Raw genomic sequence first — 19,266 nt, 5'->3', positions numbered from 1 at the left:
GAAAGAAAGAAAAGTAAGCCCTATCTGTCTTGATTGTACACAAATGGCACAACATGACTATGAAACTGACCATAAACTGTGATATGAAGTAACGATGGTATAAAATAACAAGAAAAAAATTATGAGACAGAATCCCCAAATATCTATATTAAATTATGTGTATGGTTCTGGCAGAGTCATAAAAAAAATCCCCCAAATTCAATGCCTGACAAATGTTCAATAAATAGACAGAAGCACATACCAGTTGTTTTGCTATATTATTTATTTCACGAGTTTATAGTGTACAAGAATATTATACCATGAGACCGCACAGTCGAGTGGTATAAATCTTGCTCACTATAAACGCTTGTAATGAATAACATAGCAAAACAACAGGTATGTGGTTCTGTATTTATTACATAACACCTTTATATATTATGACAAACAAACGTTTAATTAAATAACACAACTTACTTCGTGTGGAAAGATAGTTGAATTTGACTGAATTGACAGAATGCTGGGCATCCTGGCTAGGAACACATTATTCCTGGATAGGGGCATGACGACATTCGGGTGAACACGTACTACGCATGTGAGATTTTATATCACACACGTTCAATAAAATAAAACATTTTATTGTACTGTCAGAATTCACTTTATTACCAGACCTTGCTTTTTAAGGTGCCCGGGTGCGATCGCGCTCGTACAGCGCATGTAATTTCAATCTGACGTGTGAAAAACAGCGCACGTTACACTCAACAGCGCATGTAAAATAGACAGGTATATTTATTTCCACTGTTTACAAAAATCAACAGTTTTCATAGCTCATTTAGCTGATAGGAAGGTCCTTTTATTAAAACAATAAAAATTAAAAACAGGGCGGTGGCTTCCATGCAGTTGTTAAACTGGTATTTGGTAGTAGTTTTATTATTATTATTTTTTTAAATGTAATTTTGTTATATATATATATATATTTATTATATATATGTATAGCAATGAAAAATATAGATTTACAACAACCATAAAAGTGATATCCGGTGAAAAGTCGTATTTTCACTGTATTTTAGCTACAGTGAAAATATAGAAATTGTGATATGTGAAAACCACATTTCACTCATTACTTAGCAATTTGTGGAAATATGGTTTTCAAACATCACTCGTTGACATAAAAATCGTATTTGAAAAACCCATGAAATAGCCTCTATATATTTTTTATTATAACCAAATTTTAAAATAATGAGAAGTAAGCCATACCTCTCTTGATGGTACACAGATGGGCGTCCCTTCTTTGAGAAAGCCTGACTCCACCGAAACTCCGATCACAATTGGGTCTCTTGAGTTAAAAATAAACTGTGGCAAAACCCTCAGTTTGCACGGAAACACAGCAATATGTTTAAATTCCTCTTGTTTCTTCTTTTTCTGTTCATCGCGGTATGCCATGAAATGGTCAAATAAGTGATAAATAATGTCTGCTGTGAATATCTTAACTCCTAAACTATCCGCCAAGTCCTGAGCGTCACGTTCAACTTTCACGTCAAATGCTAAAATCACAGCATATCTGAAAAATTTAAATGGTTTATTATTCACTAAACATCAACAGTATAATTAAGGATTGTTGGTTATTTGTTTTATGTTCACTGGGGTATAAACGAAAAAACCGAACAAACTCACATTGCTAGGGATGGCTTTAAATTCTAATGAATATAACAGAAATTTAATTATTCACATATATTTTATAAACTTTCACATTTATATGCACCATCCCACCCACTGGAGAGCACATACCACAGCCTTTGATATACCAGTCACAGTACACTGGGGTCTACAGGCTGGTAGGTACTGGGTCCGGATCCCAGTCGAGGCATGGGATTTTTAATCCAGATACCGACTCCAAACCCTGAGTGAGTGCTCCGCAAGGCTCAATGGGTAGGTGTAAACCACTTGCACCGACCAGTGATCCATAACTGGTTCAACAAAGGCCATGGTTTGTGCTATCCTGCCTGTGGGAAGTGCAAATAAAAGATCCCTTGCTGCTGATCGGAAGAGTAGCTCATGTAGTGGCGACAGCGGGTTTCCTCTCAAAATCTGTGTGGTCCTTAACCATATGTCCGTAAATAAAATGTGTTGAGCGCATCGTTAAATAAAACATTTCTTTCTTTCTTTCAGTACACTGGATGGAACGAGAAATAGCCCAATGGTCCTACCGACCGCACATCAAGTGAACGCTTTCCCACAGGGCTACGTCCCACCCCAAGTAGATGACCCATCTGCTGGTATGAAAGTCCCTAAATGACAAAAGTAATGATGTCACTGTTACAGTGTTTTCACTCTACTAGCATCACGACATACACTGATTGATGGACGTCCTGACAGTATAACAAGTAGATGACCCACCTGCTGGTATGAAAGTCCCTAAATGACGAAAGTAATGATGTCACTGTTACAGTGTTTTCACTCTACTAGCATCACGACATACACTGATTGATGGACGTCCTGACAGTATAACAAGTAGATGACCCACCTGCTGGTATGAAAGTCCCTAAATGACGAATGTAATGATGTCACTGTTAGTGTTTTCACTCTACTAGCATCACGACATACACTGATTGATGGACGTCCTGACAGTATAACAAGTAGATGACCCACCTGCTGGTATGAAAGTCCCTAAATGACGAAAGTAATGATGTCACTGTTACATTGTTTTCACTCTACCAGCATCACGACATACACTGATTGATGGACGTCCTGACAGTATAACAAGTAAATGACCCACCTGCTGGTATGAAAGTCCCTAAATGACGAAAGTAATGATGTCACTGTTACAGTGTTTTCACTCTACTAGCATCACGACATACACTGATTGATGGACGTCCTGACAGTATAACAAGTAGATGACCCACCTGCTGGTATGAAAGTCCCTAAATGACGAATGTAATGATGTCACTGTTACAGTGTTTTCACTCTACTAGCATCACGACATACACTGATTGATGGACGTCCTGACAGTATAACAAGTAGATGACCCACCTGCTGGTATGAAAGTCCCTAAATGACGAAAGTAATGATGTCACTGTTACATTGTTTTCACTCTACTAGCATCACAACATACACTGATTGATGGACGTCCTGACAGTATAACAAGTAGATGACCCACCTGCTGGTATGAAAGTCCCTAAATGACGAAAGTAATGATGTCACTGTTACAGTGTTTTCACTCTACTAGCATCACGACATACACTGATTGATGGACGTCCTGACAGTATAACAAGTAGATGACCCATCTGCTGGTATGAAAGTCCCTAAATGACGAAAGTAATGATGTCACTGTTAGTGTTTTCACTCTACCAGCATCACGACATACACTGATTGATGGACGTCCTGACAGTATAACAAGTAGATGACCCACCTGCTGGTATGAAAGTCCCTAAATGACGAAAGTAATGATGTCACTGTTACAGTGTTTTCACTCTACTAGCATCACGACATACACTGATTGATGGACGTCCTGACAGTATAACAAGTAGATGACCCACCTGCTGGTATGAAAGTCCCTAAATGACGAATGTAATGATCTCACTGTTACAGTGTTTTCACTCTACTAGCATCACGACATACACTGATTGATGGACGTCCTGACAGTATAACAAAAATGACTCATTGGTTAACTGATGAACACATTTTATTTACGGTTATATGGCGTCAGACATATGGTTAAGGACCACACAGATATTGAGAGCGGAAACTCACTTTCGCTACTTTAGGGCTACTCTTTTCGATTAGCAGCAAGGGACCTTTTTATATACACCATCCCACAGACAGGATAATACATACCATGGCCTTTGATATACCAGTCGTGATGCAATAACTGAAACAAGAAATAGCCCAATGGGCCCATCCACAAGGATCGATCCCAGACCGACCGCACATCAAGCGATTGCTGTACCACTGGGCTACGTCCTGCCCCAGTTAATTGATGAAGTACTGTTACTAAGGATGGGCAACTTCCAACTCCTACTTGTGATTGGTTTCTGATATATTCGTAACTGTCTGACCACCTAACGACAAAATCGTTATTCTAAGTCAAATAAATATTTCATCATCTTGTATTGTTGGCAGTGCAGACTAATACACTATATATTTAGATATTTTACTGTCTAGTTCTTAATATAATTCTTAAATGTGTCATAAATTTTACAAACATGACATCATCAGTAACAGTTTGCCAACAGATGAATAATTGATGTACTTGGTTTGTGTAAACAAAGCAGACAAAACACTATTAGAATGCTACCAGATGGCAGGCATCCCTATCCAATGAAGAATTGTAACTACAGAAGGTTTGTTATAGTATTATTCAGAAATCATTTGGTAAATAGAATCCTGTGCGTTATTAATGAACATCTGACTCATGGAAAGATTAGAAAGCTGCCAACAGAGGGATCTTCCTATCAAGGGAGGAACTATAGTAACAGAATATTAGTAATGGCATCAAGTTGGATTATGGAAGCAGCAATGCCGCTGCAATATTAATGATCGTCTGACAAAGTAATTAGTCGAGGGTGTGCTGGCGTGGGAGTGTTTGTACGTCTCACAGGATGAATAATTAAATGTTACCACAATCCTCCCTGGGACGGGCCAGACAAATGAGCACAGCACAATATGTGTTTTCAATATTTAGTTTTCTTTTAATTACAGGATGGACAACACAATGTGCATTCAGTACTTGTTTTTGTTTTAATAATAAGATGGAAATGCCAGGATTAATATTATATTATTGGATAAAAAAAATCAGTTTTGTAAATAAAATCTAATACTATGATAAAAATACAGTGAAATTCTGTTAAACAGACACCTAAGAGTGGTCTCTTAATGCAGGTAGCTACTTAATACAGGTTAGTTATGTACCATAGTACATGATTTGGAAGAATAAGGGGTAAGATTAATATATATAAACCAATTTGCTTCTTAATACCATGGTTACTATAAAGTTCATCATGAGACCACAGTGTAAGGGAAATACTTACTGGCCACAATGTAAGGGAAATACTTACTGACGACAATGTAAGGGAAATACTTACTGGCCACAATGTAAGGGAAATACTTACTGGCCACAATGTAAGGGAAATACTTACTGGCCACAATGTAAGGGAAATACTTACTGATGACAATGTAAGGGAAATGCTTACTGACAACAATGTAAGGGAAATGCTTACTGGCCACAATGTAAGGGAAATACTTACTGACGACATGGTAAGGGAAATACTTACTGATGACAATGTAAGGGAAATACTTACTGATGACAATGTAGGGGAAATACTTACTGATGACAATGTAAGGGAAATACTTACTGATGACGACAATGTAAGGGAAATACTTACTGATGACAATGTAAGGGAAATACTTACTGGCCACAATGTAAGGGAAATACTTACTGACGACATGGTAAGGGAAATACTTACTGATGACAATGTAAGGGAAATACTTACTGATGACGATGTAAGGGAAATACTTACTGGCCACAATGTAAGGGAAATACTTACTGACGACATGGTAAGGGAAATACTTACTGATGACAATGTAAGGGAAATACTTACTGATGACAATGTAAGGGAAATACTTACTGATGACAATGTAAGGGAAATACTTACTGACGACATGGTAAGGGAAATACTTACTGATGACAATGTAAGGGAAATACTTACTGATGACAATGTAAGGGAAATACTTACTGGCCACAATGTAAGGGAAATACTTACTGACGACATGGTAAGGGAAATACTTACTGATGACAATGTAAGGGAAATACTTACTGATGACAATGTAAGGGAAATACTTACTGATGACAATGTAAGGGAAATACTTACTGGCCATCGTGTTCTAACATAACGGAAGCTTTCATGATGTCTTTTTTATGGACTGGACCTATGCTGATTCCAGCATACTGCAAATATAGATAAGTCACCAATAAGCAGGAACTCAGTAACATGGCAACACAAGTTCTCGGAGCTCTATCCAGATAACAATTATCATACTGATCAATAACTAATAATGTACATCAAAACTAAACATACACTTAAAAGACAAATTGTCACACTATTAATCAATAATCAATGTTTTCAAGAAATAAATTCAAGTTACAATTAACTGCATGAAAGTTTAAGTTTGTTTTGTTTAACGACACCACTAGAGTACATTGATTAATTAATCATTGGCTATTGGATGTCAAACATTTGGTAATTCTGACATGTAGTCATCAGAGGAAACCAGCTACATTTTTCCTAGGGATCATTTATATGCACAGACAGGAAAGCACATACCACAGCCTTTGACCAATTGTGGTACACTGGTTGGAATGAGAAAAAGCCCAATGAGTTGAATGGATCCATCGAGATAGCTTGATCCTTGATGCAAGCACCTCAACCGAGCACTCAACTGACTGAGCTAAATCCCACCCCTAACTGCAGGAAATTATATATTATATATTCACTATATTTGTTCTTTTTTAAAATTTAATTTACAAGTTTGATTAACCTGGCAGTAATAAATTTTAAAAACTCAGCTAAATAACTGAAATAAAAGATGAAAAAGCCCCCCCCCTCCATTTGTTTTTTCAAATTCGCAAACAAAAACAAATCCCAACAAAAGCGACAAGAAACACACTCCCGCAAAAAACCTGCTAATTGCAACAAGCTGGGGCCTAATTCACTAAACTCTAGCAACATTGCGATCTTGCAGTGCAATGCTAAAATATTAGCAAAGAATATGCTTTGTTGTCTAGCAGAGCCTAAGAGACCATTGTGAATTAGGCCTGTGATGTTGATGTCAAGATAAGTAATGACCATCTCTTGGCACTGTGATGGCAACTGTAGACAAGACCAAGTCGTTTGTACTTACAGGTATTTTAGAGGTTCGTAAGAACTCCAATAAGGCCTCAAGTGATCCAAGAGTTGACGCCTGGACGAAGACTCCCCGCTCCGTGACGTTGATGGAATCGAGCACGTCTGACAACGCCTGCTGCAGCTCACTCTGAAACAAGTTAAATGAATCAATGTTTAAGAAGTCACCAGCACAAAGAACACATCGACTATTTAGGGTTTCTGCCAGAGGGTAAAAGGGGTATGGCACCATACCCAAATTGTTTTGCTGATTTGCTTTTTTAAAGTTAACCTTTTGACAAAATTAAGTACTTTTTTTTTACCATTAATGTATGATTTTCTTAACCCTAACTCTAAACGTAACCCATTCTCTTTCTGGAGGAGGGCCCCCATACCCCTGTTGACTGTGGTTGCATTCAATTCCATAGCGCCATACCCCCTGTTGACTGTGGTTGCATTCAATTCCATAGCGCCATACCCATTGTTGACTGTGGTTGCATTCAATTCGATAGCACCATACCCCGTTGACTGTGGTTGCATTCAATTCGATAGCGCCATACCCCCTGTTTACTGTGGTTGCATTCAATTCGATAGCGTCATACCCAAAAATTTCTTTCTGATAGAAACACTGCTAGTATTGGGTATCAAAGGTAAAGGCATACTATTAATGACAATACTGTGAACATATCTTTTAAAATGTACGTGTAGTCAGCCTACTGGTGGTCTCTACATTCAGGTTAAAATTTTAATGGTGGCCTCTACATTCAGGTTAAAACTTTAACTGTATGTATGGTCATTTGAAATATTTTCACAGACAGGACCCAGTCAAGTTTTACAGTATCATTGATAAGAAAATGCAATAAATTATAACATAATGGCAAATATGTTTCTCATGAATAGGAATATAGAATCCATTATTATTCAAGTAGGACAGAAAAAAAACCCAAGGATGAAAATTCCACCATCTCAGGTTTATTTTTTCTATCCCACATGGCCACATATGATGGATTCTTATATTCTCTCATCCTCAGCTATATAGGACTGAGTTATCCCATGAAAGAAGGCTATGTAAGAAATTTCTATCCTACATGGGATATCACACGCACTCCTTTCACATGATGTCATTGGTAATATATGACGTCATATTAATGTGAGATGGTGGCATGAGGTCATTAGACAGTTTTAAATTAATATTGTATTACTAAAACCTTTATTATAAAAGCTATCTTGTTAATTTGTAGTACACATGAAACAAACATGATAAATATCATAGTGTAGTTTATTTATAATAAAATGGTCAAATAAAAAAGTTACTTATTCAGCCATCTTAGTCTATTCGTGTAAAATAATGGTTTATTTACTGAATGAATGAGAGAAAAAGACTCCATCATATGTGGTCATGTGCAATAGAAAAAGTACACCCTCGGTGGTGAAAATTTGGACCCTGGGACTCCGCAAGCCTCGTCCTAAGTCGAAATTTCCACCACCTAGGGAGTACTTTTTCTATCCCACATGAGCACATATGATGGGAGTCTTATAATCTTTCATAGTTGTTTTTCATGGAATAGTTCTGTCCTGTATACCAAGGATGAATGAAACTTGTTTTCTCTCATTCCAATACTTCTATCATTTAGATACATAACCCCAATACCCATTTCTCCTTACATAAATATTACAAATTACTATGGTCAATCAGTGTCAACAATTACACCATTATACAGTACCTTTATAATACTGGTTGGCCATGTACAATGGATAGTCTGACTTACATACGGACAGATGTATGAATCGATGGACAAGCCAGACCAAATCATATATATGTCAAAATATTACTTCTAAAATAATTTAGGATCGAATTTCAAGTGATGCATTGAAATGGACATGTAGGTTTTGTTTTTTGAAGTTTAATAAACAGGTTTCCAACTTCATTTGGTGTGCCCTGAATGAAAAGCCATACATCAATTTGCAGCTTGGTGACACTTGTTGCCTGTGACAAAAGCAAGACCACAGAAATCTGTCAGTCTCAATAGGGCTCACCGCCATGCTTTATACACCATTACCAACACACAATGCCCAATTCACACCATGGTCAGCCCATAAGCTGGAAGTGTTCGGAGCTTTAATATAACAGGTGTCACCAGCATTGAGAGAGTGACAAACCTACATGATCTTAGTCTTGTTTGTTTTCTACACGTGACCTAGGTGCTGTAGTAGGAAGGCTATCAGACATGAGGCTGGTAGGTACTGGGTTCGCATCCTGGTACTGGCTCCTATCCAGAGCAAGTTTTAACAGCTCAGTGGGTAGGTGTAATACCACTACACCCACTTTTCTCTCACTAACCATTTACTGAGTAACCCACCTTTCTCTCACCAACTACTAACCCACTGTCCTAGACAGACAGCCAAAACAGGTGAGGTGTGTGCACAAGACAGCATGCTTGAACCTTAATTAGTTGTATTAAAAATAGATGAAAGTGAATGAAAGTGAGCATAAAGTTGGGTTGATAAATGTAAGGAGTTAATAAATATTAAAATTCAGTCCAGCCAAGGGAACACTGTACAGCAATGACTTGTTGAATGGCTTTTAAGTCAGTAGCTGTTTCCTCCATGGAACAGTCCCTGCATCATTTTTAATTCTTGTTCTTATATATGTAACAGATAAAAATCAACCTCCAATGAGGGGATTCAAACCACTGACTCTCAGTATGTAAGTCCAGCACTCTACCAACTCGGCTAATAGGGACATTCCAACTAGCTACTGCCAGTAGGAGCACTATATTCCAACACTACTACATAACCAAGAAAGGTTTAAGTACGTTGACCTGGCCACATACCTCCAGTACTTGATCAGTCTGTCTATAACAGCTGTTAGACGTTAAGAGTGACCCTCACCTTGTAGTAGTCTATTTCGTCCGAGTGCGTGGCGACGTACAGTGGCAATCCGGCCAGCGCCTTCTCTAGATCTTTAGCTATGATCTTCACACCCTGGGCTGCCAGGATCTCCTTGTGATGTTCATACTGGTTCTGAAATACATTAACCAAACCACTCTCGTCACAATCCCCAAAATAACACACACAACAATAACAATATATGAAACTCAAACAGAAGTACAAAATAACAAACTCAGGCACAATTCAAAAGAACAAGCTCACACCATAATCAAAATAACCAGCTCACACCACAATCCAAAATAACCAGCTCACGCCACAATCCATAATAACAATTCATGCCACAATCCAAAATAACAAACTGACACCACAGTCCAAAATAACAAGTTCACGCCACAATCCAAAATAAAAAACTGACACCACAATCCAAAATAACAAGTTCACACCACAATCCAAAAGAACAAGTTCACGCCACAATCCAAAAGAACAAGTTCACGCCACAATCCAAAATAACAAACTGACACCACAATCCAAAATAACAAGCTCATGCCACAATCCAAAATAACAAGTTCACACCACAATCCAAAAGAACAAGTTCACACCACAATCCAAAAGAACAAGTTCACGCCACAATCCAAAATAACAAACTGACACCACAATCCAAAATAACAAGTTCACGCCACAATCCAAAATTCCCCTCCATCCCAACCCACACCATAACTGAAAATAAGCTCACGTGACAATACTAAATAATAAACTCATATCTCAATTTGAAATACGGCTTTCAAAATTGTATATAAAACTAGTGAAGTCTAGATGCTAAAAGATTTGAATCAATGTTTAATGACATCCCAGAATGAACAATATATCAGCTAAATTGTGGTGTCAAATCAAGACATCTATTTCTGACCCACCTCCAAAAATAACAAATAAAGGGCAATGAGTATACCTAAAATTGTGTATATATAATGGTAAGAAAAATTACCAAAACTACTGACTACCATTGGTGGCATCCTAGTATATTGCTACTAGAGCTACTAGAGCCAGTGACCATGATCTCTATAATACATATTATGTTAAACATCATCATCGTTAAATGAACTGATAGAAAGTAAGAATTTTATAACACCAATTTTTTTAAATAAAAAGATACACAATTAATAAAATATTAAATAATTTTCATTAATATGTAAATTTTGATACTGCCCATAGATTTCTTTTTTTAATTTACATATACACAATAAAACAAAAATATGTCATAGAAAATCTAATCTAGGCTCGTGCAGTCGATGTGTGACATCCTGCTGCTGACTTGATTACCATTTCCTTTACGGGGTCATCACATTCTATTATGAGGTCATCACATTCTAATAGTACAAAGTGCAGCATACCACATATATCTTGGCAAGACGAAAAGCACATTCATAAGGATTTGCCTAAGACCAGGCTAGACGTTTGTGACAAGCCATTTCGCCCATTATCATAATGTGAACAGCTTGTCTACTGTTTGCGTATCAGTGTTAATAAAGCGCTCTAATGAAGATCTGACACAGTATGATGACACATCCCTCTTCAGCCAGACTCAATGCAGTTTAATTTATGTGCCAAGCTGCAGATAGTTATTCCCGGCTTTGACACGAGCAGAAGTTTATTGTTGAGAAATAAAGACATTAATTTAACCCGAAACGTGAATAGAAGATGAGAGTGAGATAAAAACATAATGGCAACACAACAATGTCTAAGTACCCCATACACACTGCAAAATGACTGAATACATGAAAAAGACATTAACCAAAATCCAGTAGAGTTGTGGTATTTCAAATCTCTACCAATCAAAATCCAATAGAGATGTGGTATTTCAAATCTCTACCCATATAATAAAAGGAAAGAGTGCTGATGACAGAAATATTATCAAATGTTGTTAACCTAGAACTATTCCAGAATTAATTACAGGGAAAAATAAATTTTGATTTAAACCACATATGCAGTGAGAACAAATGAATGCTGACCTACCAGCCTAAGATAATAATTATGGTACTACTCTCCCTACTCATATACAGTAATCAAGTTTGGAACCACCCTTATAAACTGTAATATTTCTATACTACATAAAAAAGCTAAAAAAGAAAAAGAAAGAAAAAAAGAATAAAAAAGCAACCCCTAAAATAATAATAAGAAGAAAACAAAAAGAAGAAAAGCTTTAAACTAGTACAAATTGGATTATTTCACTGGCAGCTCTGTATTAATTGACCAAATAAGTACCAAATATTATTTAACCAATTCTCCATTAACAGGTGTTTAAAAAAGAAAAAGAAGCTAATTCCCAATGGCAAAGAATAAAAGAACAAATCAGTAATCTGAATTCAAAATGGCATTTTCTTACCTTAACACGCAGCTCTTTCATTGGCTGTGGCATAAGAAGACCTCTAATCTGTGTTGTGATTGGTCCTTCAGTTCCAGCTATTACAATGGTCTCCCCTTCACAGAGCTTTCCATTAACCAGAATAACATCAACTGTTGTGCCCAACCCAGGAATGGCCTTCACCTGAAAAACAACAACCCAGCTTGAAAACCAGCTTGAAAACCAGAGAAAACCATCAAAACAGAACTGGTTGTCAGTTTTATAATTAAAATTAATGGAGCAAAAGTCAAAATTACCTTCTTTAATGTGCCACTAGAGTAGCCACTGATAAATAATATTCTGCAGGCTTGCTAAACAGGTTACTCAAAACAGGTTACTGGTAAGTAAATATATTTTATATGTAAGTGCATTTCACCATAATACAGTTATATTGAACACAACAGAAGTTTCACTGTTTTGTCTAATAAGTGAACTCAGAAACCAATCCTTGAATTTGGTTATAAAACACGTTTCATTTAAATATGCTGATCTGCCGACATAATGCTTTATTGCTTGCCGTTATCAACCTGCACACAAGTTAGCCCCAAGAAATTTTAAGTTTGCTTGATTTAACAACAACACCAGAGCACATTGTTTTGTTCGTCCTTGGCTATTGGATGTCAAACATTAGGTAATTTTATAGAGGAAATATCAAGGGATCTTTTATATGCACTTTCCCATAAACAGGACAGTATATATCATAGTCTTTGATATATCAGTCGTGGTGCCTTGTTGGGACAGAAGAAAGCTAACCCCAAGAAGCCAATGTGCTATGCTTGTTGCTAGTAACTGGGACAGATTTCCAACAAATTTATAGGCAGAACAGAGAAAAAACCCCAAGAAATAAGTCACACAATATTACAAGTTTAGATTTTTGTACAGTGAACATGTAAAAAATGACTGGATGTTCTCACACAACATATATTATGTTTTAAAAATAAATTATGTGTAAATTAAGATTATCCTTGGTAGTGTTGTTGATATTATCATTAGTGTTAATAGTAGTAGGGTGTAACTGCCTAATTACCACCAGTAGTAGGTCTTTATTTTCTTGTACTATGTTCTCTATACCATTAACATGTGTTTTCACACTTCACAGATTTCACAACTTTGACATACTCCTTTCCAAATAATGTCCTGGATTGTGTGTACACATCACTATAGATGTCATTCGGCACCCGGTCATACAAGGAATACGAGGAGAACACACCTCTGTGAAGATTACAAGCCCCACCTCGGTCTGGTATACAAAGCAAACACGCAAAACACTTAGTCACACACAGAACTGAAGCTTAAAAAGTAATTTTCATCAATACAAGCTACATGTATATTGCAAGTTATGGATTGCAGATCCATGTTAACAAACACTGACTTGTACATCAAAGATTTTGTGGTACATAGTGCCCCGTCTTACAAAAAAGTACCCTTTACTGCTAATTACAAGGAATTATTCAAATGACCAAGTACTGCAGGCATCATGAAGGGATTTTTTATTTTCACTTTTAAGAAGATATAACACACACACACACACACACACACACACACAGACACAGGGCTCAAACTTAATGGCGGCACCGACAGCAATTGCCGTCGTTGAGATATAAATTGCCGTAGGTAAAGAGCATCACTGATAGCACTTTTGTGCCGTTGGTAAAGCTCCTCAACAATGACGAAATGTATACAAGTGGTGTACATTATCTGTCACTATTTAACATTTGCACATTTAAAAAGATGTCTACATATAACAAGATAGCCTTTCAGTCAGGTTTATTTGCTGCAAATGTCACTTTTAAAAAAATTGCCATAGGCAGGCTCAAAACTGCTGTAGGTGGACTGTTTCACCCATGGCTATTCTTTTAAAAATTGCTGTGGGAGACAAATTCTTACGTTTGAGCCCTGCAGACAGACAGACACAGACAGACAGACAGACACAGACAGACAGACAGACAGACAGACAGACGACAGACAGACACACACACACACACACACACACACACACACAGACACAGAGACAGACACAGAGAATCACACACCAGTTGTTTTGCTATGTTGCTTATTGCAATGTATTCACTGTCGATTAGAGCCAATACTGGTGTACAAATCCTGTACTTGTCGGTCACAATGATGATCTAACTACTGGTCAAGGTTTCAGCAAAGTTTATTGCAGTCAAATTAATTTTTGGTGCTTGAAGGTTCAAGTATGTTGTTCTGGGCATGCACATCAGCTATTTGGGTTGTGATGATAATAATAATAGGGCTTTAATATCAATAACTTGTGCACAACCATTTTTTGTCTGGTGTAGGTCTTTTTAGCACAATAATGCTACATGTATATATTAACAAGTGCTAATGGGTTGTACCTATTCAGAAATGCATTCAAGTTATTTTAATTTAATTACAGATTAATATTTCACTGATTTTGAGTATATCCTTTATCGCTTTGATTGTTGTAAATCAAGTTTTAACATTATATTTTATTTGTATTGGTTCAGTTCTTGGCTTTGAACATTTCTCTTAACCACTGATTAAGCCAACCAACATTTGAATAACCGGCCCCATCTCTCCAGTAAACGTTTTGTCAAAGGTCTGAGTCTATTAAAACGTATTTATTAAAACCACCCCAGTAATCTGTGATCTACTGGCGGAAGCAGCAGCTGATCAATCTGTTTGTCAAAACAAAATGGCTGGACAGGAAGTCCACCAAACGAGGACCGCTGTGAATTACTGTCCAGGAAATGAGCATAATCAAGCAAACTCTCATCTCGTTACTCCCGATACAATCAACACTGACCATGGCCCCGGTCAGCATCCGTCCACACCAATCAGAGAGGTGGACTTCAAAGTGCGCAGACATGTGCACTCTGATTGAGGCCCAGCTGTGTCCAGCCAGCACAGTGATGAAGCGCTGGTCAAATCATTGTGGGCACAGTGGCACAGGTCTCAAGCAGCTGGTACAGAGAGTGAACGAGATAGTGGTGGTCAGCTCATTGTGGGCCCCTCGCAGTGGCGTGGGGTTTGAGCAGCTGGTACAGAGAGTGAATGAGATAGCAGTGGTCAGCTCATTGATTGTGCCCCCCACCTCCCAGTGGTGTGGGGTTAGAGCAGCTGGTACAGAGAATGAATGAGATAGCAGTGGTCAGCTCACTGTGCCCCCCCCCCCCCCCCCCATGGCGTGGGGTTTCAGCAGCTGGTACAGAGTGAATGAGGTAGCGTTGGGAGAGGTATTCTCGCTGTGACATGTACTTCATCAGCAGACATGAATGGGAGGCCAAATGAATGAACTGTTGTTTGTGCTCTACTCATTAACCTGATCACGTAGTCTCTTTCACTCGCTCGCTCAGTGCACACAGTTATCTAGCTCATGTACATAAAAACACCTAGTTTGGTTTGTGCAGACCTTCCCTTCTCTCAACTGTTTATAACTGCATGTATGTGATACTTCCCCGTTATATTGTCAAAAAGGGTATCTTAAACGTAAGACATTTGAAGATATTATTTTGCAGGTTTAAACTTTTATAGTGAAACTTGTACACCAACCCCACCCCCCATTACACCTCAACGCACAGAAGGAAAACGATATCATCAATTTATTAAAAAAGGAATGTCAAAAGGTGTTAACAAGTTTGCTGAGGGGATACTATCTGGAGAATGAGAAACACACACACACACACACACACACACACTATACAGTCGCGTAGGAAGGTGCCAAAAAGTGTGTGTGTGGGGCACACTTTTATATTAACACTTTTACACTATTATAAAGCAAATATAAAGCAAAATATCTGAAAAGTGGGGGGCACATGCCTCCCTTCCTACACCAGTGCTATATTGGCATTTTATTAGCAGAAAGAGCTATTTTAAGAATATACAGTATATTTATTTCCACAGCCATAACTTAGAATGTAGAAAATATTTCTTCCTATTTTTTCATTGAGAAATTATTATTCATACAGGTTGGTGTTATATGACAGATTAATGAGCAATTTAGAGATTACTAACTAATGACCACGTTTGAACTAAATATGAGGTCATACTTTGATTAACTTTTATATGCACCATCCCACAGACAGGACAGTACATACCACAGCCTTTGTGACACCAGTTGTGGAACACTGGCTGGAACGAGAAATAGCCCAATGGTTGAACCGACGGGGATCGTGTGATAAGCATACACAGGTGCAACTAAATGTATAGGAAACCAAGTTTCAGTGATGTCGAACTTACAGTTTGTTAGAAATGGAGCTAACTGTAAATATTTATCATAGAGCCAAACACAAAAGTTAATGTTGTCACTGTAATCATTTGCTTTCATAAAGATTAGACAATAAAATGTTATCATAAAACAAGTCTTTTTCAATTTATTTTAAACGAAGCATCGTGTGTTGAAAAGTGCTTCTAAAGGTAGTACTAAACCAAATAACTTCCGGCTGGGTCAAAGTTCGAGGTGCACCCAACTTTTGATAGAGAAGTGAACACCACAAGTCCTGTGATTGGTTATAAATGTGAGTGTGTTGGTTGTAAAAAATAATAATTTCATCTGGGTAAAATAAATGTGCAATGTTATTTCATCTAGTACCAATGTGTCAAGTAGCCTTGTGCTTGAAACATGTATGGGGTACCTGTAAAAAAAAGTCTCGAATTTTGTGCGAAACTAGGGTAGTCATAGACGCTACCCGTTATCTCAGAAACGAGCAGCTTGACCCCCATTTTTTTCTGATTCACTTTAAGTGTAAGGGGTGGTAGTATTTATATCCGTGGCGTTTACGTCGGTTGATACGTTGCAGGTAGGAGTTTTAGCCACATATGTTACTATTGTCGTCTATGGGATTTGATTTGGTAGTATACACCCTAAAAGGCCTCCTGCTACTAATCAACTGATGTAGCCCATTTGGTGGCAGTAAGTTCCTTCTTTTATGTTTGTGTTTTGACACATGAGCAAAATTCATGTTTAAATTTGGGTTTTGCAAGAGGATTAAAAAAAAAAGAAGAACATTTTGCTTAAAGTCGTATTTTGAATAGCTAAACTTATTTTTTTTTTAGAATGAGACGTTTTACTACTCTTCACATGTTATACAGTATCCCATTTCGAATACCTTCTAGCCTTTTTAGCCGTCAATCAAAGTGTGATAGACCATCAAATATGACTTCATCAAAAAGATCTTTAGCTGTGGGCTATCCCACAGACAACTCACTCATAATAGCTATGACCTTGGTCAACAAATCTATTCATAACTGTCAAGTGGTGTACAAATATATCTATGCTACATTCTGAGTCAGCAAGATTTGATTATGATCTTTAACACACTGACAATCTCTTCTGTAGGTGCTTTAAACTGACTGACAGGCATTTTCCTTAACTGGAAATAAAACTACAGTATTATTCAATACTTAATTTTTTTCCACAGCTGATATAAAGGTTTACTCTGTTGTATAAGAAGGTAAACCTATCTGTGTTTATTATCCGCGAGTAACTCCTTGTTAAACCTTATTTTATTTATACTCTCCCTCCCAAAAATTAAGCAATTTCACGATTGACATAATATATTTTAAAATTGCAATTGCAATAACAGATTTACACAAACTGACCAGTATTATATAATGGCGATTTTCTATCAAAAGTATTTATTATTTATTTTTGTTATCATAAATATAACAGTCCCATTTTTCTTGTGCATATATACTTAAGCAGACAGCTGTTTTCAGAAGCCGTACATCCATTCTTTCAAATCCCCAACAACTAAAGTATATAAATGCTACATGATGGAGGAGTTATTAAGGCAGAGAGGTGCTGACTTCGCATCCTAGTTTTGGCTCCCACCCCGAGTTAGTTCTAACGGCTCTGTGAGGACATGTAAAACCACTATATATCAACTGGTTTTTCACTGGCAATTAACCATTCAGGCTTTAAGTTGGCCCCAAAATATTATTAACAATCAGAACATCACAACTTTTTAATATAGGGGGAAAAAACCCCCAAAACTAATCAATACAGCTTGGCCGATTGATATATTTAAGTCTGCTTTCTAGGTAAATTGTATGCCCATTAACCCCTCACCTAGACAGCCCAGATAACTGGTGTGTATGCCCATTAACCCCTCTCCTAAACAGCCCAGATAGCTGGTGTGTATGTCCAGGACCGTGTGCTGAACCATCTGTCATTATACATCTACCATTAACCCCTCTCCTAGACAGCCCAGATAGCTGGTGTGTATGTCCATTAACCCCTCTCCTAGACAGCCCAGATAGCTGGTGTGTATGTCCTTATACCCCTCTCCTAGACAGCCCAGATAGCTGGTGTGTATGCCCATTAACCACTCTCCTAGACAGCCCAGATAGCTGGTGTGTATGTCCATTAACCCCTCTCCTAGACAGCCCAGATAGCTGGTGTGTATGTCCTTATACCCCTCTCCTAGACAGCCCAGATAGCTGGTGTGTATGCCCATTAACCCCTCTCCTAAACAGCCCAGATAGCTGGTGTGTATGTCCAGGACCGTGTGCTGAACCATCTGTCATTATACATCTACCATTAACCCCTCTCCTAGACAGCCCAGATAGCTGGTGTGTATGTCCATTAACCCCTCTCCTAGACAGCCCAGATAGCTGGTGTGTATGTCCTTATACCCCTCTCCTAGACAGCCCAGATAGCTGGTGTGTATGCCCATTAACCACTCTCCTAGACAGCCCAGATAGCTGGTGTGTATGTCCAGAACCGTGTGCCGAACCATCTGTGATTATACATCTACCATTAACCCCTCTCCTAGACAGCCCAGATAGCTGGTGTGTATGTCCATTAACCCCTCTCCTAGACAGCCCAGATAGCTGGTGTGTATGCCCATTAACCACTCTGCTAGACAGCCCAGATAGCTGGTGTGTATGTCCAGGACCGTGTGCCGAACCATCTGTCATTATACATCTACCATTAACCCCTCTCCTAGACAGCCCAGATAGCTGGTGTGTATGTCCATTAACCCCTCTCCTAGACAGCCCAGATAGCTGGTGTGTATGTCCAGGACCGTGTGCCGAACCATCTGTCATTATACATCTACCATTAACCCCTCTCCTAGACAGCCCAGATAGCTGGTGTGTATGTCCAGGACCGTGTGCCGAACCATCTGTCATTAT

At 38.0% G+C, this 19,266-nt stretch overlaps 1 protein-coding gene across 1 annotated transcript in view; it reads right to left on the bottom strand.

Moving 5' to 3' along the window:
- Nucleotides 1-19,266, bottom strand: part of LOC121376519 (eukaryotic translation initiation factor 5B-like) — a 109,436-nt gene that overhangs the window by 44,103 nt on the left and 46,067 nt on the right. The window contains exons 19-23 of the mRNA XM_041504413.1: nt 12,127-12,288; nt 9,747-9,878; nt 6,874-7,005; nt 5,844-5,920; nt 1,234-1,537 (exon numbers count right to left, since the gene is read on the bottom strand). Of these exons, the coding sequence (XP_041360347.1) occupies nt 1,234-1,537; nt 5,844-5,920; nt 6,874-7,005; nt 9,747-9,878; nt 12,127-12,288 (807 nt within the window). The remainder of the gene's footprint in view (nt 1-1,233; nt 1,538-5,843; nt 5,921-6,873; nt 7,006-9,746; nt 9,879-12,126; nt 12,289-19,266) is intronic.

Source organism: Gigantopelta aegis, chromosome 6 (genome assembly GCF_016097555.1).
Source record: "Gigantopelta aegis isolate Gae_Host chromosome 6, Gae_host_genome, whole genome shotgun sequence".
NCBI lineage: Eukaryota > Metazoa > Mollusca > Gastropoda > Neomphalida > Peltospiridae > Gigantopelta > Gigantopelta aegis.
Note: the sequence above shows the minus strand (reverse complement) of the source record. Positions and strands in the feature narration are given on the sequence as shown.